This window comes from Mustela lutreola, chromosome 10 (assembly GCF_030435805.1).
Source record: "Mustela lutreola isolate mMusLut2 chromosome 10, mMusLut2.pri, whole genome shotgun sequence".
Classification (NCBI taxonomy): domain Eukaryota; kingdom Metazoa; phylum Chordata; class Mammalia; order Carnivora; family Mustelidae; genus Mustela; species Mustela lutreola.
In genome coordinates, this window is record NC_081299.1 from 84350579 (window position 1) to 84377472 (window position 26894).

The 26894-nt window shown below is 36.8% G+C and overlaps 1 protein-coding gene across 3 annotated transcripts in view; it reads right to left on the reverse strand.

The window, feature by feature from the left end:
* Positions 1-541: 541 nt before the first annotated feature.
* Positions 542-26894, reverse strand: part of PLPPR5 (phospholipid phosphatase related 5) — a 117654-nt gene continuing 91301 nt past the window's right edge. For all 3 annotated transcript variants that reach the window (XM_059137076.1, XM_059137073.1, XM_059137074.1), the window contains one exon: positions 542-1286. In XM_059137076.1, the coding sequence (XP_058993059.1) occupies positions 1254-1286 (33 nt within the window). In that variant the 3' untranslated portion in view covers positions 542-1253. The remainder of the gene's footprint in view (positions 1287-26894) is intronic.

Genomic DNA, 26894 nt, shown 5'->3' on the forward strand with positions numbered 1-26894 from the left:
GTCCAAAATGATACAATAGCTGTGGTGTATTAGAAAATAACTAGTTCAGAAATTTAAATTCAGAAAACCTGAATTTAAATTTTAACTGCCTCCTACTAGTTAGTTGTATGACACTGGGCTCATTATTTACCTTGCCTTGGCTTTATTTTTCTCATTTAGAAGCTAAAGCCATTTTCAATGATTACACAAGGTTACTGTAAGGATTAAGTAAAATTATAAATGAAAATGTACCTTATAAACTATAAAGTACTATACAAAAAAGACAAAGTACTTTACAAAGTAAAATGCATTAACCACATTTCTGGAATTTATAGATTTTAACTTATGAGTCAGAGTGTGGTTCTTTCCTGTTTAAATTATGAGGAATCTTGAGTAGTAAAAAGCCCAAGAATGGAGCCTTTCCCTCCTCTGGAGACACTTTTATCAGTGGAAAATTGCTCAATACATAGGGACCACTGCTAGATTTTGTCACTTACAATACCCTAAGCCCTGTCTGCATTCAAATCCACAAGTCAACAATTAAACCACAATTGTCAGGAACAAAAGTCCAAATAAATAATTTTTAATTATGATACATTACTTATTACAGTAAAAATTGGCATTTTCCCCTTCAAAAGCAGAAGCACCAGTCTTAGAATGTATAGTATGAATGGTAATTTAAGTGAAATATAGCATAATATTATGTGCAAACATTATTTTAGTATAGAACATACCTTCTAAAAGTAAAGGAATTTCACACACTGAAATCTGTTAGAATGGAAATAATGTCATGCTGAATAATAACATAAAACCCCCATGACTTTCAAAGTCCACTTCAAATGAAATGTAGTATACTGCTGAATAGATCTACGAACAACTAAAAAACTTAACTAGCCCCAAATGGAGAGATTTCTTATACAAGATGACTTGTGTAAATTTCTTTTCACATAGTTATCGGTGATTCTGCGAGAGACTAATATGAGTATTTTATTTAAGAATTAATCTTTTCATTGGGTCATCACATTTTATTTAACACCTACTTTGTGCGAGGCTTTGTTGTAGGTGCTGGGGATACAGAGAAGAAAGACACAGTCCTGCCCTTGAGGAGCTCACAGTCTAGTGGGGGAAACAGATGAGTTGACACTGATTTTAAAATATAAAAATTATTAGACAACTTCATAAACTTCTGTTGTAATCAAACAAACTTTGGGTGTTATGAGTGGACAGTGAACAGGGACGATGTCCAATGCAGTGACAAACCATCTGCTTCACTATCATGTGACTTCTGCAAAGGCGGTGATATGGTTCTGAAAAAGAGAACGGAATTACAACATCAGAGTCCTGGGGAAATTGGCTTTGGAAGGTATTTAGTGCTTTTATAAAGGATTGTTAGCTTAGGAGAAATCTGTAGCCCATCTATGTTTAAGGTGCCGAAACATGCATTTAAGTTCTATGTATTATTATATACACCGAATGGCTAATTATATACTTTATTCAATATTTTTAATTCACCAAGTAGATTAAGGTGTAATAGTCACAATTAACACTGAAATTTGGAGAGATGAAAATGGCAATCCCACACATGTTAATATTCTGCTCACTGTTAATGGAATTTTAATGTTGACTGTTGAAGGTTCAGATTAATTGCTCCCTGTGAGATAGATGGCATACAACCAGTTGGTGTAATGCTCAGACTGAAAGTCATTTGCTGGTTAACAAAGATCTCCTTAAACACTTCACTTATTTCCAGCTTTATTGAGAAATAACAGACATATATCACTGTATAACTTTGAGGCTTACAACGTGATGGTTTGATTTACATGTTGTGAGATGATGACTACAATAGGTTTAGTTGACATCTATCCACTTGTGGAGATACAACTAAAAGAAGGAGAAAATGGGAAAAAAATTCCCTTGTGCTGAGAACTCTTTGGGTTTACTGTCTCAAGAACTTTCCTGTATGTCATACAGCAGCGTTAGCTATTGTCATCATGTTGTCCATTACAGTCCTGATACTTAGTTACTCTACAGCGGAAATTTGAATCTCTTTACCACCTTCCTCCAATCCCCACTCCCCACACTCTTCACCTGGGACAATCCAAGTCTGAGCTTTTTTTTTTTTTTTTTCCTGTCTGTGAGTTTAAGGTTTTTAATTATTTTTTTAGAATCTACATGTAAGTGAGATCATATGGTATTTGTCTTTCCATATCTGAATTATTTAACACAATGCCTTCAAGGTCTATCCATGTTGTCACAAATGGTAGGATTTCTTCATTTTTGTGGCTGAATAATATTCCATTACACACACACACACACACACACACACACACACACACCCCATAGCTTCTTTATACATTCATCCATCCATCAATGAACACTTAGGTTGTTTCCATGTTTTGCCTATTGTAAATAATGCTGCTATCAACATGAGGTACAGATAACTTTTTGAGTTAGTGTTTTTGTTTCCTTTGGATATATTCTTAAAAGTGAATTGGTGGATCATGTGATAGTTTTATTTTTAATTTTTTGAGGATTCTCCATACTGTTTTCCATAAAGGCTGCAACAATTTACAATCCTACCAATGGTGTGCAAGGGATCTCGCTTCTCCACATGCATGCCAGCATCTGTTATGTCTTGTCTTTTTGATGATGGCGGTTTCAAAAGGCACGAGGCGCTATCTCATTGTTGTTTTAATTTGCATCTCCGAATGACTAGTGAGGTTAAGCATCTTTTCATATACCTGTTGGCCTTCCGTTTATCTTTTTTGGAGAAGTGTCTATTCATGTCCTTTGCCCATTTTTAAATTAGGTTATTTGTGTTTTGTATTAAGTAGTATGTATATATACTGGATATCAACCTCTTAACAGATATATGGTTTGAAAATATTTTTCCTAATTCCACAGGCTGTCCTTTTCACTTTGTTGATGGTTTCTTTTGCTGTGCAAAAACTTTTTAGTTTGATGTAGTCCCACTTACTTTTGATTTTTCTGCTTATTCTTTAGGTGTCATATTAAAAAAAATCATTACCAAAACCCCTCAAGGAACTTTATTCCTATGTTTTCTTCTAAGATTTTCATGGCTTCAGGTATTTAAGTATTTAACCCATTTTGAGTTAATGTTTATATTGGTTAAGTATAGGTCCAGTTTCATTCTTTTACATGCAAATACCCAATTATAACATCGTCATTTATTTAAAAAACTACCTTTTCTCCATTGAGTATTCCTGGCTCCTTTGTCAAGTATTAGCTGACTGTATGTGCATGGGTTTATTTCTCAGCTCTTGATTCTGTTCTTTTGGTCTATTTGTTTTTATGCCAGCACTATAAATAACTATTTGATAACTATTTCATAAGAATTTTGATAACTATTTTGATAACTACTGATAAAAATTTGCTTTTGATAACTACTTGTTTAGTTTTTGATAACTATTGTTTTATAGTACAGCATCAGGAAGTGTGATGCTTCATGTTTTCTTCTTAAGATTTCTTTGGTTATTCAGGGTCTTTGTGGATCTGTGTAAACTTTAGGAGTTTGGTTTTTTTTTTTTTAAGATTTTATTTATTTATTTGACAGACAGAGAGGACAAGTATGCAGAGTGGCAGGCAGAGGGAGAGGGAGAAGCAGGCTCTCTGCTGAGCAGGGAGCCCGATGTAGGGCTCCATCCCAGGACCCTGGGATCAAGACCTGAGCAGAAGGCAGCCACTCAACCGACTCAGCCACCCATGTGCCCCTAGGAGTGTTTTTATTTATTTATTTTTTTTAGCTCTGTAAAAAATACTTTGGCATCTTGATAGGGGTTGCATTGAATCTATGGATGGCTTTTGGTAGGTAATATTCACATTTTAATAATGTTAATTCTTCCAATCTGTGAACATGGCATACTTTCCCATTTATTTGTGTCTTCTTTGATTTTTTTCTTCAAGGTCTCATGGTTTTCAGAGTAGAGATCTTTCACCTCTTTAGTTAAATTGATTCCTAAGTATTTTATTGTTTTTGATGCTATTGTAAGTAGGATTTATTTATTTATTTAGAAAATTCATTGTTAGTGTGTAGAAATGCTGCTGATTTTTGTATGTTAATTTTGTGTTCTGCATTACTAAATTCTGCATTACTAAACTCATTGTTTAGATCTAGTAACAATTTTTGGTTGTGTCTTCAGGGTTTTCTCTATATGAAATCATGTCATCTGCAAATAGAGTTAATTTTACTACTTCTTTTCTAATTGTGATATCTTTTATTTCTTTTTCTTGCCTAATTGCTCTAGCTGGGACTTCCACAGGACTAGTTGAATGGGAGTGGTGAGAGCAGGCATCCTTGTCTTGCTCCTGATCTTAGGAAAAAAATGTTCAACCTTTCACTATTGAGTATGATGTTAGCTGTGGGCTTGGCATATATGGTCTTTATTATGTTGAGATATGTTCCTTCTATGCCTAATATGTTGAGTTTTATTATGAATGGATGTTGAATTTTATCAAATGTTTTTCTGTCTATTAAAATGATCCTATGATTCTTTTCTCTCATTCTATTAATGTGATGTATCATACTGATGGATTTACATAGGTTGAGCCATCCTTGCATTCTACTTGTTCATGGTGAATGATCCTTTTAATACACTGTTGAATTCGGCTTGCTGGCATAACCGTTATCTTGGAGATATTGAAGGTTTGGTTCCAGTCAACACAACAAAACAAATATCTCAATAAAGCAAGTCAAATGATGTTTTTGGTTTCCCAGTTCATATAAAAGTTATATTTATACTATACTGTACACGGTTAAGTATGAAATAACATTATGTCTACAAAAAACAATGTACATACCTTAATTAAGAAATACATTATTGCTAAAATATGCTAGCCATCATCTGAGCTTTCAGTGAGTCGTAACCATGACTAACTACAAAAAGAGAACTACAAAAAGAGAATCACAATAAAATGAGGTAATCCTGTGTTTTATTGAGAATTTTAGCATGTTTAGACATCAGGGATATTGGCCTTTGGTTTTCTTTTCTAGAAAATCTTTTTTTGATTAGTATCAGGATAATGTTCACCTTATGAAATGAATTTGAGAATGTTTCCTTTCTCTTCAATGTTCTAGAAGAATTTGAGGATTCGTGTTAATTCTTTACATATTTGGTAAAATTTACCAGTGAAACCATCTGGTCCTGGGTTTTTCACCATTTGGGGATTTTTGATTATTGATTCAATCTCTTTACTAATAATTGGTATGTTCAGATTTTCTATTTCTCCCTGATTCAGTCTTAGTAAGTTGGCATATAGTTAGTCACAGTAGCTCTTATGATTCTTTCAGTTTCTGTAGTAGCCATTGTAATATCTTCTTGTTCATTTGTAATTTTGTTGATTTGGTTCTTTTCTGTTTTTTCCTCTCTTAGTTTAGCTAAGTGCTGTCAATTTTGTTTTTTTGTTTTTTTTCAAAGAACCAACTCTTAATTTGGTAATATTTTCTATTCTTTTTCTCTTCTTTATTTCATTTATTTCAGCAGTAATATTTATTATTTCCAATCTTCTGTAACTTTGGGCTCAGTTCATTCTTCTTTTTCTCGTTCTTTAAAGTGAGAGTTATGTTGCTTATTTGGGATTTTTCTTGTCTCTTTATGTAGGCATTTATTGCTGTGAACTTCCCTCTTAGAAATGCTTTTACTGCATCCCACAAGTTCTGGTATGTTGCATTTCCATTTTCTTTTATCTCAAGAAACTTTTTTTATTTATTTAATTTCTTTGATCCATTTGTTGTTCGGGGAAGTGTGTTGTTTAATTTCCATGTGTTCATCCAATTTTATTCTTGTTATAAATTTCTGGTTACATGCCACTGTGGTCAGAGAAGATACGTGGTATGATTTCAGTCTTATTGAATTTGCTAAGACTTGTTTTGTGGCCAAACATACAGTCAGTCCTAGAAAATGCCATGTGTATTTCACAAGAATGTATATTCTGCTGTTGTCAGATAAAATGTTCTGCATGTATCTGTTAGGTCCATTTGGTCTCTTTTATTACAATCTGCCGTTTTTTGAATGATTCTCATCTGGAAGACCTAGCCATTGTTGAGAGTGGAATATTGAATTCCCCAATTAGGGGCACCTGGGTGGCTCAGTGAGTAGTTATTCCAGGGTCCTGGGGTCAAGTCCCACATTGGGCTCCCTGCTTAGCAGGGAGTCTGCTTCTCCCTCTGCCTGCAGCTCCCCCTGCTTGTGCTCTCTCTCTCTCTCTAACAAATAAATAAAATCTTAAAAAAAAAAAAAAAAGTCCCCAACTATTATTGTATTGCTGTTCATTTTTACTTTTAGTTTTTGCTTTACGTATTTAGGTGCTCCAATTTTGGATGTATAAATACATATAATCATCAGATCTTATTGCTGTGTTGGGCTCTTTATCATTATATAATGACCTTTTTTGTCTCTTTTTTACCATTTTTAGCTTAAAGTCTATTTTGTCTGCTATAAGTAGAGCTACCTATACTCTTTCTAAATTACCATTTGCTTGAAATGTCCTTTTCCATTCCTTCATTGTCAGTCTACCAGTGTCTTTAAGGCTAAAGTGAATGTCTTACAGGCAGCATCTATTTGGATCTATTTTTTTTTTTTTAAATCTACTCAGTCATTTTATGTCTTATAATTGTACAACTTAATCCATTTATTTTTAAAGTAATTTATTGATATGCAAAAACTTACTGTTGCCATTTTGGTGTTGTTGTTTTTTTTAAAATAGATCTCTTGCCCCTTGTTTTTTTCTTGCTGTCATTTTTGTGTTTTGATATTTTTTGGTACCAGTATGCTTTCACTTCTTTTTTGTGTTCCTTTATGTAATTTCTACACAATTTTCCCTTGTGGTTACCTTGAGACACATAAAACAGCTTACACTTATAACTTATTTTAAACTGATAACAACTTAACTTGAATAGAATTGATAAGCTTTACATTTTTACTTTTTCCTCTCCTTCACATTTTAGGTTACCACTATTACAAGTTATATGTTTTATGTTGCATAATAGCAGATTATTGTAGTTATGGTTATTTTTATCATGTCCTTTTAAAAAAAAAACTTTTAAACTAGAGGTTTAAGTGAATTATATGCCACTATTACCACATTGCAGAATCTAACTATGACTATATTTAATTGTAATGTGTAATCCACTAAGCATCCTTAGAAGGGCTATTCTGAATTGACAGCTCCTAGATCTCTATTTCTTTGGAGATACTTATTGGAACTTTGTTTCCTTTGGTGGTGCCATATTTAGCCAATTTTTTGTGATCCTTGATTCTTACATCGGTCCATGCATCTGAATAATTGGCTCCTCTTCCAGACTCCACAGGTTTACTCTGGCAGAGACAGTTCTTCACCAGTCACCTCAGTTTGGGTTTCTGGTGGTATCCCATCTTAGAGTCTTTGGGCAGGTGGAGCCTGCTGTCACTCCCGGCTGGACAGGCTGAAGGCTGTATTCAGTGATGAGTGGGGTATGAATTAGGTTTCCTGCCTGGACACAGCAGAAGGAGCTCTAAAGTTGGTAAAGCTCTATTTGTTGTCTTAACTTCAGCTTACCTGGACCCCAAGTTCCCTGACCTAACAGACCAATGGCTTTGTTCTGCAGACTTCCAGCTCTGCCCGCCTGCCTCTTGTCTCTGACACTACTGAGCTGCAGAGCTTCCAGGTGTCTCTAGTCCTTCTGTTGTACCAAAGGACACTCTTTGGAGCGCCAAATGGCACTCTCCACAGCAGGGGAGGTTATATCTCTCTTTCTCTGCCTGGGCAGGAGGGGAAGGGGCCCTGAAGGCTACTCTCAATTTCCCAAACATGTTCTCCGCTTGGGAGGCACAGGGCTACCCTCAGTCTTACCTATAAATCAATCCCCCTGCCTGTACAGAGTGCAGGAGCGCACCATGCCCAGTACTGGCTTTCTATCTGGTCGGTCTGCCTACCTCTCAAGCACTGCTGGGCCACACTGCTTCCAGGAGTCGTCGCCAGCCCTTTGGAACCAAGGGGAGACTGGGGAAACCAGGCTCCAGGCAAAACTCATTTGAGGATCTGAATTAGGCCGATCCAAACCCTGCCAAGTTCTGGAGTCAGAGGGCACCCTCAGTTTGGTCCTGTAGATTTGTAAATCTGCTGGTTGGGATGACTACTTGGGCACTGCAGGTATGAATCTGGTCTGCCGAGATCCATGTGCTGGTTGCTGCAAGCCCCTCCCTGCTTCCCAGGGGTTGAGTCTGCAGACTTCCCTGCAATTTCTATGGTGTGAGATCAGAACAGGGACTCCTACAAACAACCCACAATGCTGGGGGTGGGGGTAGCTGGGTGTTTCTTTTGGGTTCTCTTGGTTCACTAGAGGAACCGAAGGTTCAGGGGACCTCTCCCGGTGGTGCTGGGCTTCTCTCGTAATGCATTCTGTCTCCATCTCCAGGACACGGGGGTGGGGGCGGGAGTGGGTGGGGTGGTATGCTCCAGCTCCACCCCAGTGTTCTGTGATTCTTTCAGGGGTGTCTTAAACAGGTCTTAGTTGTTCTTGTGGTGGGGAGCAAAGTCAGGAACAACCTGTGTTCTCATCGTGGTGACATCACTCCAAACATGTCTGTTTTGAATTCAGGAATCTAGACTACAGACTGCAATTTCTGTAGGTTGTATAAGGAATCTGACGAACAAAGAAATCCTTATAGGGATTTCTCCTCCTCCTCCACCTCCTTTAAAGCAACAGAGTTATGTACAAAATGACCCTCTGGAAGGGCCAATATTTAAATGGATTTAGTAGTGCAGCAGGCCAAACCATGGCTGCTGAAATACTGCAGTGGAAAATTGGTAAGACATAATCAATCATGCTACATATAGGGTTATGTCAAGATGTAACATACTTGACAGCCCTAACCAATAACAGCAGCAAAAGGGTTTTACCACTATATTACCTGCTCCAAGTGCTTTTCATAGTAGTTTCTGTATTGACTCTTCATAAGTCAAAGACATCATAAATAGAATTTCATGTAATGAATGCATACCATGAGATTTCTTCCATGTGTATGTGGGTCATTTCAAGTTAAAGTGTCTTAACTAGTTAAAACACTTTAAAAATGTGTGTGAAGAAATTAAAACTCATTTTCAATGAATTTAGGCATATCAAACCAGAAGTAGGAGAATGCCATTGACTAATGCTTATTGGCATTATTTTCCAGGACTGACCCACTTAAACCTAGAGAAAAACAGTATCAGAAGGAATCACTGGTGAGCAGAACATGCTGCTAACATTTTCTGCTAACTACCAAGAACACCCTAGAAACTGTAATTTCTCACTTTAAAAATGCCTGATGAACGGGCTCTCTGCTCAGTGGGGAGCCTGCTTTCCTTCCCCTCTCTCTGCCTGCCTCTCTGCCTACTTGTGATCCCTGTCTGTGCAAATAAACAAATAAATCTTAAAAAAAAAAAAAAAAAAGCCTCATGAAAATGTTGGGGAACTTGGCAACTCATCTCTGTGTTTTCTTGATTTTCTCTTACAAAAGCACAAGCATGATTTTAGGAAAAGAAAGATTGTCAAAGTTTTATAATGCACTTTCATGGAATAAAAACCATCAGAACTGCTGAAACAGTACAACACAGTTTTACTTCCAGGGGCCCCATGGGGACTTGACACCTTGACTGAGGAAAAACAATCTGACACACAGTGTCTCAGTACAAACCTCTGGACAGGACCTAGCACATAATGATTTCTGGAAAGATGTTAAGACAGAAATTGAAGATTAATCAGACAGTGGCAGTGGTGGGTAGGGAAGGAGTGAAAAAGTGATAACGGACCTACAGGAATGGAAACAAAAGAGAGAAAATGGATGGTGTTCTGAAGGCCACTGGCCTAAGTGTCAGTGTCCCCTTGACCTAGATAAACAAGTGTCTGCATGGCTCATTCAAGTTGCTGAAGATGAGCCTAAGTGCAGGAGACAACCACCACCTTGGAAGGTAGAACTGAAATACTAAAAGACCTTGATAGAACAGGGAAAGTATCAGAAACAAATGACTAATAATCGATGTAAAGCAGGACAGAAGCAGAGGAAAACCAAGAGACAAGGGCAAGCTAAGGAGAGTGACCAAGAAGGTATAGTGACTGGAGGACAACCTGTAAGTTAGCATCTCAACCCGGGAAAGGGGGTTGCTAATAATACACAGGGGACAACAGACTGATATTGGGACTGTCCTGAATAAGGGCGTAAGGACACTTTGGAAATAAAGCTTCGGGTGTAAAACTCTAATTGTGTTATGGAGAACTAGGAAATACTGGGGCCAGTATGGGCATGGAAAGTCATGTTTCAATGGCCTCTAGATTTTCCTTTCATTACCCATTGAGTCCAAACAATATTACCCTTTTATCACGTGAAGTCATTCCCAAGTTAAACTACAGTTTCCAGACTGACTCCATTTTTAGATCCCAAGTCTCCCACTTTTTTCCAATTAGCACCCTTTTAGTTTTGTATCACACTTAAATTTTAACTTCTGAGATGATTCTTTTTTTTTCCTATTTGACTGAAATGAGAGAGAGGCTATTTGGGGCTTCTCACTTAAGGTTGGCATTAGCAGAGAGAGAGAACAGATGAAAATAAAACATTAAAATGACTGTACAAAGGGAAGAGAATGTTAAGGGGAAATTTAGTAATAGGTTTTAAGTACATGAAAAGAGTATACAGAAAGCATGGGGGCATCTATTCATTCATTTTACTGTCTAAGAGCAAATGAGGGACATCCACACCACAGAATGAGGGAGATGGATTACTTATCTCAGGAAGATTTAAAAACTGAGATTAATTCTCTTCTAGCCTAGGAGTGATTTTCCCTAAAGGAATCTAGAGAAAGAACCAGGGTAATTATTTAAGGTCCTTACCATCCCTAAGACACTCTGATTCTATGTTATAAAAATTACATTAGCAACGCATGTAAATGCATAATTTGAAATGGCATAATTCCTACATAGAAAGTTATGGTAGTACTCACTTCCAATCTGAATTTATAAAAAGCTAGAAATGCATTTATTATTTTCTGGTCACCTGTTTTGAGAAATGGACTTCTTGTGAAGCAAACCAGGTAACAGAGGTTTCTCCTTTTAACCTGGATGAATTCTTAATCTGTCAATACTAAATCCTCTTAGTAGATAATACTGCAAACATGTAGCAGGCAAACTAAAAACTCATGCATGAAAGTCGAACTTAGAGTCACACGAAGAAAGTGGTCAGATAACTGATCAGTGCTATTACTGCTTTTTGCAACTACACACACAGAGGTTGAGCGTAGAGATGGCAGAGCTCGAGTCCAAAGAGTTGAAAATGAAAATGTGTTGCATCCATTAGAAAGTGTCCATTCAAGTCCACAGCAAATCGATGTGCAAAATACCAAATCCAGTCCTTGAGTGCAGAGGTCCCATGGAAAAATAAGCATTTGTTTCTGAAAAGTAGTTTTGGATTCTTCAATTTGGTAAATTCTAAGTCTATATGTCAATTTTTGAAGCTTCAAGTTCTCCATGAAAGTCTCTATTTTATTATTTATTCTACCCTTCCCTCTCTAGAAGTTAGATTGTTATTTTTTAAAATGTTATTTAAAACAAAACTATCATCAACTTACAACAAGGCGGCGGTGACTTGTCACCTGACTAGCCATGACACTCACCAGGTCCCTTTTAAAAAAAATATGGGGGAAATGCACAAAGAGCACTTCAGCTAGAAAAACAAAAAGCCATTATTATTAAGGGCTATCTGGTTGGGCAATGCCACATTCCCATTAAGTGAAAAATCAATTTAAAAAAATTTGAAAGGTAAAATAATGACAATAACAACAATAGTCAGGTAGGTAGAGTTTTGGATGGGATAGAAACCTGCACAGAAGGACATTTTCTGTATTTGCCTTGGCTTTGCAGCCCAACTCCAATACCAGTGCGCTCTAGCGCACATACGTTTATTGCCTTAATTGAAGATGTTCACAGCGGCTTAGTCCCAGTATCCAGCTGAAGAGCCTTGCCAGACAGTCTTTAAAGGACCTTCCCTGTGAATTTTCTTCTTGACCATTCTCAATAAGTTGAATTTGGGACACCTACAAAATGTGTTTTATTCGTTATTTTAAATGCTTATTGAACACGGACTTATTGACTTGGACAAAGTACTAGTTTACTTCAAGTTCTATGTTGTTACATTATTAGACCAAATGCTGAGGTTAAATACTGCTCCAGTTTCTTTCTTTCAAGATGACTATAAACAGCTTTTGTGTTTTAATAGGCGGTTGCCAGCACCGGGCTTAGGTTTTAATGCTAAACATAAAAGGAGATCTGTGCATACAATGCCTTTAGTTCAATGATTTCTGTCTTGGGCTCTATTGGTGAGGAAGCCGTGTGGTACAGTGGACTTGCTGCCAAGTAGTATGAATGTCCAGTGTGGAAAGGTGGGCTCCATAACGATCGAAATGTTCACAAGCAATTTAAACTTTCAGAGACCCAGCTTTCTCATCAGTGAAATGGAAATAATACTATCTATTAGAATGGATTCCTGTTGAGATTAAGTGAGATTATATGCACCGAGGTCCTTGTCTCTAGTCAAACATCTCTAATTGTCTCGAAAGGTAGGTTGACAAGATAAAAAATAAAAGAAAAAAGAGAAGGAAAAAGTACAAAGAGAAAGAAAGCAATATATGTATCTTGTAACTGGTTGGAATTTCACAATGCTATTGTCTACAATTCTAACATCTGCACAGACTTTAAAACCGAATGTTTCTTGTAAGATTGGTGCAAACTCATTCGGTGGAGAAACCAACCCTGAATTGCTGTGAGGTAATTTACACTATGTCGTCCGGAGAAACATTCATCTTTGATTACAAAGTGCTGCCCAAGACCCTGCTTGTGTAACAGAATACGCAGTATTTTCCCCCCAAAATATAAAATATTTTGAAGCCTGAAGAAACCTAGCATCGAGGTGTGGGATAAGGAATCAGGGTCCTATTGTAACCAACGATTCTGGTGCTGTAGAGATGCAGCCTACATTTTATCAAGGGAGGCTAGATGAAGGCCATACTCCTAAATATTGGCCCTCTATTGCTAGTTGCTTCCTTTGTTCACTGTGTCCTTTGAGGAAGACAAAGTGCTCAAGAGAGAGGAGGAATAAAAAGAGTCATGCTTGGAGTGTGTGCTCTAGGACTATGTTGTCACATTCGGTTTTCCTCCTGGTAGATTGTGAAGCTGGTGTTTTCAGTGAAAGAGAAACAATGTTAGGTCCGCCTGAGAAGAAAGTCTAGAGAACTTCAAATTTAGGCTGTGAAACAGATTGAACAATTCATGTTCAACAATTTCATGTTTTAAGAAGTTGGGGAGATGAAGTCATAAAAGCTGATCTGTGGTAAAACCAAAGTTCTCTTGGGAAAGAAGATTGTTTTGAACCATTTCTTCCTTTACCGTGGTTCTCTGATCAGTTCAGAGTTTTACATTCGCTCAGTTTTGTTTCTATTCAGGAATTTCTTTTTTGTACTCTCTGGAGACAGGGGCTAAAAGCTACATTCTGAGAGAATAGTTGGTCTCCAGACAAAGGAGAACTCTCTAGGTGGCTTTCACTGATAAGCTAATTAAACTAGAGGCAGACCATGCTTTTATGGGAGCATTAGCTATAGATCTTATGAAGTATTTCCAAGCCCCGAGGAGCCAAAGATATAAGGCTCTTCACAATGAATGTTGAGGAGCACAAGTTCTCTATTTTGGCTGCATGCGCGAGTCACCTGGGAGCTTTAAAAAAATACTGACACAACACCAGAGACTTGGATTTAATTGGTCTGAGGCATGGCCTGGTCAATGGTAGTTTTAAAGGCTCTCCAGATGATTCTAATGTGTAGTCAATATTGAAAACTACTGTTTCAGAAGGTCTGCAGGCCCAGCTGGGTCCAGGCCAACTGCTGGCTCTGGATCCACATCACCTGAGGTGGCTGATACACTACAGATTCCCAGGCCCGAGCTTGCTTAAGTTTACTGGATTGGAATCTCTGGGCATGTATCCCAGAATTGTGCTCTTTGTGCAAATGCTGTAAGTGAAGGATTCCATTTTACACCACTCTTAGAACCACAGCCTGAAAGTGTAGTAGAGTAATTGGTTAGCAATGTAAACACTGTGAGGTATATAAAATAAATTCTTTTTAAAAAATGCTACCCATCCCAGGGTGCCTGGGTCGCTCAGTCGTTAAGCGGCTGCCTTCGTCTCAGGTCATGATTCCCAGGTCCTGGGATGGAGCCCCATATCGGGCTCTCTGCTCAGCGTACCTTTGTCATAAAACCACTGTCCTTATTCCTAGGTATTTATCCAAGATTTAGGAAAATATTATGTACACAAAAGCCTTTACCTAAATTTTTATATAAGCTTTAATCATAATTGTGAAAACCTCAAATGTCCTTCAACTGGTGAATAGATTAAAAAATGGTGGTACATATATGACAGAATGCTACTCAGCAACAGAAAGGGGGAAAAAAAACCCACTGATGTAGGTTATAATATGAATGAATCTCAAATGCATTACACCAAGTGGAAGAAGTCAGACCCTAAAGGCTACATACTGTGGGAGTCCATTTATACAACACTCTGGGAAAAGCAAAACCATAGGAACAGAAAACAGATTAGTGTTTGTAGGGGTTTGGGGTTCAAGGAATGGTTCGACCACCAAGGAAAAGGAAGGAACATTTTAGGGTGATGGAAATGTTCTATAACTTGATTATGGTGATGATTGTATGATGACATGTACTTGACAAAACTCATAAAACTAGATGTTAAAAAAAAGAGAATTTTATAGGATGTAAAGAATATCTTTAATAACCCCCCCAAATATTGAGACCATTAGCTACAATATGAACTTGAATTTGGTTTGTCAATTATTGAATTATTGCTTCGATATTTCATTGTTTCAAAGGAAAAATATAAATGTATAGGAGGATATTTAAGATATATGAATTAAATGGAGTACTACATTTATTTTTAACATATAAAATTGATGAAGATTATTAAAAATAATATCCTCCATTGTTGGAGAGGACATAAAGATAAGAAACACACCAACAGCCTGAAGAGCACTCACTCTTTTTTCAGCATTTCCACTTTATGAATACATCTTAATTAATTATAATGAAACTTGAAAAGATACCTGCTTTAGAGATGTTTACATTTGTATTGTTTATAATTATGGGAAATTGGACGTGGAAAGAATCCTCTATACCTTGAAAAGGTAATGGCTAATTTATATGAATTAGAATTTTTTCAATGTAATTATGTAACATCTTATAGCCTAATGATTTTGAGTTTTAGCTCTGAAGTGATAAATACAAAACATTTGGAAATGGAAATGGAAAATGAAAAAGACAATTCTGTATTCTTGCTTCAGAACACAGACCAGGTGTGTGACCTTGGGCAAGTTACTTAACCTTTCTATGTCTTTTTCTCTGTAAAAGAGAAATAGTAAGATATACTCAAATGGTTTCTATAAAAAAATAAAATGATGGTCCCTGGATGGCTCAGCCGGTTCAGTGTCTGTCTCTGGCTCAGGTCAGGATCTCAGGGTCCTCAGATCTAAACTGGAATCAAGCTCCCTGCTCCGCAGGGAGTTTGCTTCTCTCTCTCCCTCTTCCCCTCCTCCTGGCTCTTACTATCTCTTGCTCTCTATCTAAAAAAGAATCAATAAAATCTTTTAAAAAAATACATAAATAAAATGATATTTTATGTGTGAAGTTCTTTGCAGGCACATATTAAGCTCTCCTAAAGATTAACTTTTCCTCTTATGCTTGATAGGCATATTATATTTATTGGTCTATAACCATATCTTTGATAATCTGTTGCTCGAGCACATATTATATTGCTCAAAGCTACAGAAGAGAACATCCAGGAAGATCCTGTACTATATATAAATTCACACATACACTAATGGGGTCCTCAAAGCTACTTAAGAAAGTGTTTCCGTGGTGCCTGTGTGGCTCAGGTTATGATCTCAGGGTCCTGGGATCGAGTCCCACATCGGGCTCTCTGCTCAGCAGAGAGCCTGCTTTCTTCTCTCTCTGCCTGCCTCTCTGCCTACTTGTGGTCTCTCTTTGTCAAATAAATAAATAAAATCCTAAAAAGGAAAGAAAGAAAGAGAGAAAGAAAGAAAGAAAATTAGTTAGTTTGTTTCCAGGGGCACCTGGGTGGCTCATTCAGTTGTGTGTCCAACTCTTGATTTCAGGTCATGATCTCTCCTGAGATGGAGAATGGGGCAGGTGGGCAGGTCTGTGCTCAGCAAAGAGTCTGCTGGAGATTCTACCCCCACCCCACTGCCTCTGCTCATGCATGTACCCTCTCTCTCTCAAATAAATAAACAAGACTTTTTTAAAAAAGAAGAAAAAGAAAAAGCATCCAGTGATTACTGTGGTGAGACATGGATACTTTCTATATACTTCTGTTCTGCTTGCCAGACTTTCACATTTTAAACAATATACACAAATTACTCCTTTAATAGAAACAATGAAAAATCATGGGTGTTTCATAAGACTGTGAATGAATTCATTGTTTATTTTCCTGGTTTTAGTAAAATAAAATTTTGCATTTTCTCTACAAAAAATGTTTATAGTGTCATGGTGCTCCTGATTGATTTTGAAGGCCTCCATAAGTATCTCTAGGACAGCCCACCACTCGGGAACAAATCTGAGACAAGAGGGGAATGAATGGGTGAGAACAGTTTCCCGTGTATAACTAATTGTGTGTGCATCAGGAATGATTATTCAATCCACCATTGTTTTATTCTCTTCTTAACTGACGACTGCAGGAGTCACATAATTTAAAGATGCAGTCATCAACCCTATATTTATTCACACAAATGAGATGAGGAAGCATGTTTATATTCAAAAGTAACTTACTTTTGAATATAAAAGATGCCTTTATAAAAGGTCATTTAGATAATTGAAAAAAAAAATCTGGCTTTTATTTTTTGTGTAGTATATTATGATTTATAAATAGTGTGGGAAAATAAACACTAAATATATGGGAGCATAAATAGGAAAAATGACATACGGCAAAGTAATAACAGAATTCGCTAGTTTTTCTAACCTAAAATGTTGATGCCTGTTGGAGTTCTTAAGCTTCCATTCTCAATTGACTTTTTTTAAGCAAAATTAAATTAAGCAAATGAGAACAGAGTACAGCATGTAAACACTCATTTACTTCAAATATTTTTTATAAGTGCTCAAAGCTTAGATTGAGGGAAAAAATGCCTAAAATATGAATATATTTAGTTTCACTAACTATTCCAATATCTGGTCACTAATAAAGTTGTTTTGACAAGGTCCTATATAACATTTATATTACAGTTCAGCAGTTCTGTAAAACAAAGATTTGCATTATAGAAAAGCAACTAAATCTTAAATAGATTGCCATAGTTATTCATGCACAGCATTCTGAAACCTCAAAGGAATTTATCACAGGGAGCACAGTAATGTATAATCATATTTGTCTTGGCAAGAAACCACTGGATTGTTTCATTATTGCTATGACACTAATGTATGCAATGTTTTATACTATAATATTTTCTGCCACATGTGCTATGTTTGACATCGACAATCTGTATAAACTTTTAAGTCCATGAAATATATCTATTGGAGTTTCCTAGTCTGAGATAAGATGAAAATCCTGTTAAGGGAATCCTGTTGTTGCAGGAGGGAACTAACTTGTGTTAACCACCTACAATGTGCCAAGAAGTTTATTTGTGATCTGTTAATCCCAACAGTTACCCAACAAAGGAATCATTATTGTACCAGTTTTTCAGGTAAGGAGGAGTAATTTGTTTAATCCCACCTAGCTATAATGTTGTCAAAATAGGCTTCAAACTCAGGATTACCAGCTGCAAAAACCTGGCTCTCCAATCGTCCCCACCCCAACTCCGCCTTCATTTCAGCTCGGGCTTCTTCTTGATCTTTGTGATTTCATAATCAGCAAAACAGTAAATGTAAAGGTTAATGCATACATTTCTCTGGGTCATTGTGAATTCCCTTAGAATTTTCCTATGCCTATTATTTTCCTTTGCAGTAGCCATGGGAATTAAACAAGGTAATTTCCATCTGTAATAATACACATTCATTATGACATCTCTAGATTTTTGGAACTTGTCATCACTGCTTACCACGTTCATTTATGTGATACTTCTGTTAATCAGGGTGTGCTTTTACACTATCAGCTTCTTGGTTAGTACAGGTTGGTGAAAAGTCCCTTACCTAAAATACAAAATTGTAATCTTGTAAATTATCTCTACCATTATCTTCCCTTTTGTGTTGTTGGCAGAAGGGAATTCCCTTTGATTCACTTGATTAGATGTTAACCTAAGAAAAAATAATGCCTAGATTTAGACAGAAACAAAATTATTTTCTCAAAAAGCATCTTTTATACCTGTTTATATTCACTAAGTTAACTCTCAAAATGATCCCAAATTAGCTGTAAGTGATTATAGTGACTTAACTGCCTTAATAAAACTATGTAGATATGAATTCTTAGATCAGAAATACAACTTTTTCTATCATATCCCATCTATCTTTGTATTCATTTAAGAATTTTTTTGTTCTTTTGCTAAAGTTTTCCTTAGATTTTCTGTATAGCATCAGTTACAATCAATAATGCATATGCACACATGATTATTTGCATATGTTTACCTATGCAAATGTGAATGCTAGTGTTTTCCTTAGAGTGAGAATAAGCAGAGGGGAAAGGGAGAGGAAAAGGGGCAAAGTGCTCAGCGCTTTGCTGCTGTGATGAACGCAACTTGACTCAGGAGGATCCCTGGAAGGAATGTCAGTGTACTCCTTATTCATTAGTTACAGACTAAAGAAATCTCTGAGGAGATAACAGGGAAATGACACAGATGAAAGGTCAGCATGTTTCTGGGGGTGGGGGAAGGGGGACAGTCTTCTTAGTGACAGCCTGGCTAGCAGTTAGCCCTCTTCTACTGTGAATCATTGGGATAGTTAGATAACCCCTGCCATAGACTGAATGTTCAATGTTGAAAACTAACCCGCAGTGTGATGGTGTTTGGAAGTGAGGTCTTTGGGGGTGGGGTGGGGCCCTCATGAATGGGACTAGTGCCTCATAAAAGACCTGAGAGAGCTCCCTCACTCTTTCTGCCATGTGAGAACACTGGAAACTGGTCCTCGCCAAGCACTAAGTTTGCTGACATCTTGATCTTGAACTTCCCAGATGCTAGATCTTTGAGAAATAAATTTCTATTGTTGATTAGCCCCTCAGTCTATGGCACTTTGTTATAGCAGCCTGAACAGACTAAGGTAACTCCTTTAATCAGAATCAGCATCTGACTGAATCAGACCTCGCTAAAGGATCCCTGGCCAGTCAAAATGACATGACATGCCTCTGTTGAGATCTAGTCTATGCCATCTTTATCACTTATCTGGATTTTTACAATAACCTTGCAGATTGGCTTCTGTTTTGCTCCATTGCTATTCTCCTTTAATTCATTCTTTATTCTAAACGTTCCACTTTCTTTAACTACTTAATGGCTCCCCACTGCTTACAGGGTAAGAACCAACTTTGTAAGCATCCCATAAAAGACTCTTCATGAATTTTCATCAAAAGCGACAGACACTTTGAAAAGATAAACAATATTGACAAACCTTTAGCTAGACTTGCCAAGAAAAAAAAGGAGAGGTTTCAAATAAATAAAATCAGAAGTGAAAGAGATGTTTTAACTGATACCACAAAAATACAATGGATCATAAGGGACTCCTATGAACAATTGAACACCAATAAGTTGAATAACCTAAAATAAATGGATAAAATCCTAGAAGCATACAACCTTCCAAGACTGAATGAAGAAGAAACAGAAAATCTTACTAGTAAGGAGGTTAAATTAGTAATCTTTTTACCTCCCCTACAAAAAAGTTTAGGGCCAGAATGCTTCACAGGTGAATTCTAGCAACACTTTAAAAAGAATACCAATTCTTCTCAAACTCAAAAAAAAAAAAAAAAGAAGAAGAGGGAAGAACACTTCCAAACATACTTTGCAAGGCCAGCATTACATTCTGATACCAAAACCAAAAAGGATACCAAAGGCAAAGAAAATTAGTGATGATGAACATGGATGCAGATGCAGAAATCCTCAACACAATCTTAGCAAACCAATTTTAACACATTACAAGGATAATTCAGCACAATCAAGTTGGCTTTATTTCAGGGATGCAAGGATTGTTTGATATCCACAAGTCAGTGTAATATACCACATTAACAAAATGAAAGATAAAAATCATATCATAATCTCAATAGATATGTAAAAAGCATTTGGCAAAATAAAACATTAATTTATGATAAAAATTCTCAACAAAGTGGGTACAGAGTGAACCCATGTCAATATAATAAAGGCCATATATGACAAGCCCATAGCTAACATGATACTCAATGGAGAAAAGCTAAAAGCTTTTCCTCTAAGATCAGGAACAAGATAAGGATGCCACTGTGACCATTTTCATTCAACATAGTATTGGAAGTCTTAGCTAGGGCAATTAGGGAGGAAAAAAAAAAGAACAAGAAGAAGAAAATTAAAAAAAAAAAAAAGAAAAGAAAAGAAACCAAAAGGCATCCAAATTGAAAAAGAAGAAGTAAAACTTTCACTATTTGCAGATGACATAATGTCATACATAGAAAAACCCAAAGAATCCACCAAAAAGCTCTTAGGACTAATAAACAAATTCAGTAAGATTGTAAGATACAAAATCGATATACAAAAATCCATTGCATTTCTATATACTAATAACAAACTATCAGAAAAAAATTAAGAAACAATCACACTTACAATTGTATCAAAAAGAATACAATACTTGGGATTAAAATTGATCAAGGAGGGAAAGAACTGTACACTGAAAACTGCAAGATGCTGATGAAAGAAACTGAAGAAACAGAAATAAATGAAAGGATATTCCATGTTCATGGATTAGAAGATCAATACTGTTAAAATACCCATACTACCCAAAACAATTTCCAGATTTAGTGCAGTCCTTATCAAAATTCCATTTAAAAAAATATTTATTTGAGAGAGAGAGAAAGCACGAGTAGAGAGAGAGGGGGGCAGCAAGAGAGGGAGAGGTAGACTCCCTGCTGAGCAGGGAGCCTGACACAAGGCTCAATTCCCAGACCCTGAGATCATGATCTGCGCATAAGGCAGCTGCTTAACTGACTGAACCACTCAGGCATCCCCTTCTCAAAATTCCAATGGCATTTTTCACAGAAACAGAACAAACAATCCCAAAATTTGTATGGAAACACAAGATTCTGAATAGCCAAAGCAATCTTGAGAAAGAACAAAGCTAGAGGTATCACACTCTCTGGTTTTAAACTATATTAAAAAAAACTATTGGGACGCCTGGGTGGCTCAGTGGGTTAAGCTGTCTTTGGCTCAGGTCATGATCCCAGGGTCCTGGGATCGAGTCCTGCAACGGGCTCCTTGCTGAGCAGGGAGCCTGCTCGCCTCTGCCTGCCTCTCTGCCCGCCTCTCTCTCTCTTCCTCTCTGACAAATAAATAAATAAATAAATAAATAAAATAAAAGCACCCAAAAACCAAAAAACAGAACTATAGTAATCAAAATAGTATGGTGTTAGCACAGAAATGGATACATATATCAATAGAACAGTATGGAGAGCCCAAAAAGAAACTGATGAACATATGATCAATTCATTTATATGATAAAGGAGGCAAGAGCATGCAATAAGGAAAAGACAGTCTCTTCAGGAAATAGTGTTGTAAAAACAGGGCAGCCACACGTAAAAGTAAAAGAATGAAACTGGATCAGTATCTTACACCATACACAAAAATTAACTCAAAATGGATGTAAGAGTTGAACGCAAGACCCGAAACCATAAAACTTCTAGAAGAAAATATAGGCAGTAAGCTCCTTGACACAAATCTTGGTGATGATTTTTTGGATCTGACTCTAAGAGCAAAACCAACAAAAGCAAAAATAAATCACTAGAATGACATTAAACTAAAAATGTTATGCACTGCAAAAGAAACCGTCAACAAAACCAAAAGGCAACCTATTGAATGGGAAAAAATATTTGCAAATCATATATCAGATAAGAGGTTAATATCCAAAATTTGTAAAGAAATCATACAACTCAACACTAAAAATAACAATCTGATGGAAAGAATTGGCAGAAAATCTGAATTTTATTTCTTCAAAGAAGACGTACAGATGGCCAACAGTACATGAAAAGATGCTCACCATCACTAAGTATCTGGGAAATTCTAATCAAAACCACATTGAACTATTACTTCACACCTGTTAGAATGGCTATTATCAAAAGACAAGAAATAATAAGTGTTGACAAAAATGTGGAGAAAAGAGAAGAGTTGTGCACTGTTGGTGGGAATGTAAATTGGTGCAGCCACTGCGGAAAACAGTAGGAATGTTCCTCAGAAACTTAAAAATTGAACTACCATATGATTCAGCATTTTCCCTTCCAGGTATTTACCTGAAAGAAATTAAAATAGTGTAACTCAAAAAGATATATGCACTCCCATGGTCACTGCTGCATTATTTATAAAGATATGGAAACAATCGAAGTGTCCATTGACAGATGAATGGATAAAGAAGATGTGGTAAATATATATACAACAAACTATTGTTTAACCATCAATAAGAAAGAAATCTTGCCATTCGCAACAGTATGGATGGACCTTGAGGGCACTATGTTAACTAACATAAGTTATACAAGGAAAAACAAATACCATATGATCTTATTTATATGTGGGATCTGAAAAACCAAAACAAAACTCATATACACAGAGAACAGATCAGTAAGTGCCAGAGGCAAGGGGTGGTGGTTGGGCAAAATGGGTGAAGGGAGTTAAAAGGTACAAACTTCTAGTTATAAAATAAGTCATGAGGACATAAAATATAGTATGATGACTATAAATAATGTGTTCATCATAAGAAAAAAATTGTAACTACACGGTGGCAGGTGTTAACGCATTGTGGTGATCATTTTGGGATATATACAATTATCGAATCATTGTGTTTACACCTGAATGTACTATAATGATATATATCAATTTTAGCTCCATAAATGAAAGGAAAAACAAACAAAAAAGGGAAAAAAGGTGACAGGGAATACTTTCCATATATTTATTCCCATTTGCATTTGATCTCTAATAATCTGCGTATTTATGAGCTTTGCCCATATTTCAATTAGGGTGTTTCCTATATCAAACTTTTGACACATGTTGCTGATATTTTATATTTTGTTATTGGACTTTTATATGTTGTTTTTAATTACTTTAAAAAATGCTTTAAAAAAAAGCATTTTTAAAAAAATGCTTCAATGTATATTTTTCTAGTTAGCAATGTCAAGAACAAAGCAGTGACATTAAGTCCCTCCTTTATAAAATCTGAAAATTATCATAATTTTACTTTTGTTGGTATTATCTTAGATGTCTGTCTCATTTTGTCATTGTTACATTATTTTCTTTTCTTATATATCTTCTCTTTAAATAAATTGCATAATTTCTGTTTTTCTTACTATATTTACCATAGCCAATTCTAATTAATTCTCATGTAAGTGGTTTCCATTCTTTCTGCTAATTCATTCATATCATGACTTTGGCAATTTGGAAGCTACAGACCGGGGTACTTGGATGATTCCGTTGGTTAAGTGTCTGCCTTCGGCTCAGGTCATGATCACAGGGCCCTGGGATTGAGTCCCACACTGGGCTCCTTGCTCTTGAGGAGCCTGATTCTCCTTCTGGCTGCCTCTCTCTTACAAAGAAATAAAACTTTTGAAAGCTCTGGATAATGGTATGTTGCTCAGTTAGCTGGTAAGCATCTTCTGATAATATTTCATGAGTAACATGATTCCTAAATTCTTGGATACCCGATATTTTATGGTTATCTTAATACATAAATGACCTTTTCAGTGGGAATAAAATTCTTATGTAACAAACTTTTTCCTTGAAAACTCTGAAGGCATTACTCCTTTCTATTCTGGCATCTACTATTATGGAGAGAGACGTCTGAAGCCAGTATGCTGTCAATCTTGGATCGGTAACCTATGTTTTCTGCCTTGGTGTATGTGTTAGTTTTCACTAGATATACCATATTATAACCTCAAAAGCATAGTGGCTTCCCACAACAAATAAGTATTCTTCCCTCACACCACATGTTGGTGGTCAGGTTCTATAGATCTGCTCCAGGTTGCTAGCTGAGTGCTCTTCCACTTCCTGTGTATTCTCATTCTGGGGTATAGGCTAAGGGAACAGCCCCTATTTGGAACATGGACTTTGCCTAGAAAATGGCTCAGGAGCAATAAAGCTGGCAAAAACTCTTGATATCTCTACAAGTTTCTGATTGATGGGGCATAAATCAGGTTCATTCATATGTTATTGACCAAATCCAAAATAACTGGAGCAGGAAGGAGGTGGTTAATATTTGGGAACAATAATAACATCTCCCACAAAATTCATAGGACTCTATTTTTACTCTTTGAAATTTTGGTTTATAACTGGGATTCTATAGAATTTTAGCCAATTCTGCAACCTTGAACTTCTTTATTGGCAAAGAAACATTTTAATTGTCCTTTGGTGACATCTTTCAAACAGGATCAATTTGTATGATATTTAGTAGAAATGACTAAAATTTTACTCTATCTAGTTTTTACTCTTTATGACACAGCCATGAAGATATTAATTCTTACTTTACTCTTGCTAATATAAGGAACTGAAGATAATGAATATGAAAATGTCTCCATCTCCACGTCCCAGGAGGAGAGTCAGACTTTTGTTTCTTGGACTCCCAAGAGTAGTAAATAGTATCTTTGTGTATTTGGAGCCATCCCGAAGCCAGTGGCACTAAAGATTTTGTCTGGGATACATGGGTCCTTGAAGGCAGGAGCCAGAAAAGGATGAGTCTGAAAGGAAGTGGTGTAATCTATGAAGAAAGCTGGTTCCCTGGGGCCTTTGTGAATCCTATAAGTAAGAGGCACCTGCATAAGGCTTGTGTGCAGGTTCTTAGGACAGATGGGACCCAGAATGGGGATGGCTGCAGGTGTGCCAGGGAAGGTCCAGGGAAGCTGGACCCTGGGCGTGAGGGCATGAAGGCATGGGAGCCACAGCAAAGGTTCCCATGCTCAGCTCAGCAGCCGAAAATAGACCAAACAGGCTTCAAAGGATCCTTTTAAATCCTTGTGATTCATAAGGAGGGAGCACAGGGATTTACATTACTCTGAGGGAATCTTCCCAAGGGACTTTAGTAAATCCAAACATACCGGTAGCCAATACGAGGAAGCATAACTAGAACCTCCTAAGAGCATAATTGTAATTACACAGTTATTCAGGAATTACTCATTATAGAAAGAAAAAGAAAGGAAAAAAAAAAAAAAAGAAAGAGGAAAGGAAGGAAGGGAGAAAGGGCAGAAGAAAGGAAGAAAGGGGGCGCCTGGGTGGCTCAGTGGGTTAAAGCCTCTGCCTTCGGCTCAGGTCATGATCTCAGGGTCCTGGGATCTATGCCCCGCATCAGGCTCTCTGCTCAGTGGGAAGCCTGCTTCCTTCTCTCTCTCTGCCTGCCTCTCTGCCTACTTGTGATCTCTGTCTGTCAAATAAATAAAATAAAATCTTAAAAAGAAGAAAAAAAGAAAAGAAGGAAGAGAGGAAAGAACAAAAGAACAAAGGAACAAAGAAAGGGAAAGAAAGAAAAGGAATCTGGTCTATTATCTCAGTTGTTTTCTTAAGTTTAAACGTTGCTTTCAACTGGTATCTATTTCTCTCTCATCTACATGCTCTTTTCTATCTTACTAGAAAGAAATTATCTTGTATGGTAATTTGCATAACTGGCTTCCTCATACACACACGTTATATATATCAACTTAAAAAAACAAAAACAAAAACAACAACAACTTTGTGGGGCACCCGGGTGGCTCAGGCAGTTAAGTGCCTGACTCTTGGTTTTGGCTCTGGTCAGGATCTCAGGGTCCTGGGATCCAGCCCCGAGACTTGATCCAAGAGCTCAAGGGCTCAGCAGGTGCAGAGTCAGCTTGTGACTTGTCCCTCTCCTTCCCCCTCTGCTACCCCACCCCCTGGTTCATGGGCACATGGGTGAGCTCTCTCTAGTTCCCAAATAAATAAATAAAATTAAGACAAACAAACAAAAAACCTTTACAATATGTGTTAGAAGACTTTCCATGTCTTGATTTACCCTATCCATTTCAACGGTTTGATGGTAATAATGACTGGCAACGCTTAAGGGCTTTATAGGTTCCAGACCCTGTTCTGAGTGCTTTACTGTCAGCTTATTGAACTCTCACAACGTCCATTCTATGACTGAGAAAACTCACAGAGTATTTGAATAAGCTGCACAAGGTCAAAATTGTCCCAAATTCTCAGCCAGTCTACCTCCAGAACCTGTGGCCTGACACACCGCATTATTGGCTTCCATTACAGGAATGGAACATTGACTTATTTAATCATTCCCTACTGATACACAGTTAGACTTTTATGATTTGATATTACAAACAGCTGTAATGAAGTTACTGGCAACTTAAATATTTAGTGGACTATGAGATATGATGGGCCAGTTTCCATAGATGATTAATTCTTTTCATAACACCAAATGTAATGAATGTTCAGATTTACTTAGCTTTCAGAAAAATCATGACTTTTCCTCATAAACTATGGTAATTAACTATATGACAAACTCCCTATAATTAAGGGATAAATTGCTGGCATAAAAATAAAGAACGCTGGCATGCTGTAATTTACTCTGTAGCTTACAGTTTATGAAACATGTACTTTGAACACAGGAGGTTATGTAAGAATGTAACTTCTAAAAGAAACCCTCTGTCTTCTCCATACAAAACTGGCAAGCAGGAAATGATAGCTTGGCATGATACATCACGGTGCTCAAACTGCCGTCCAGGTCT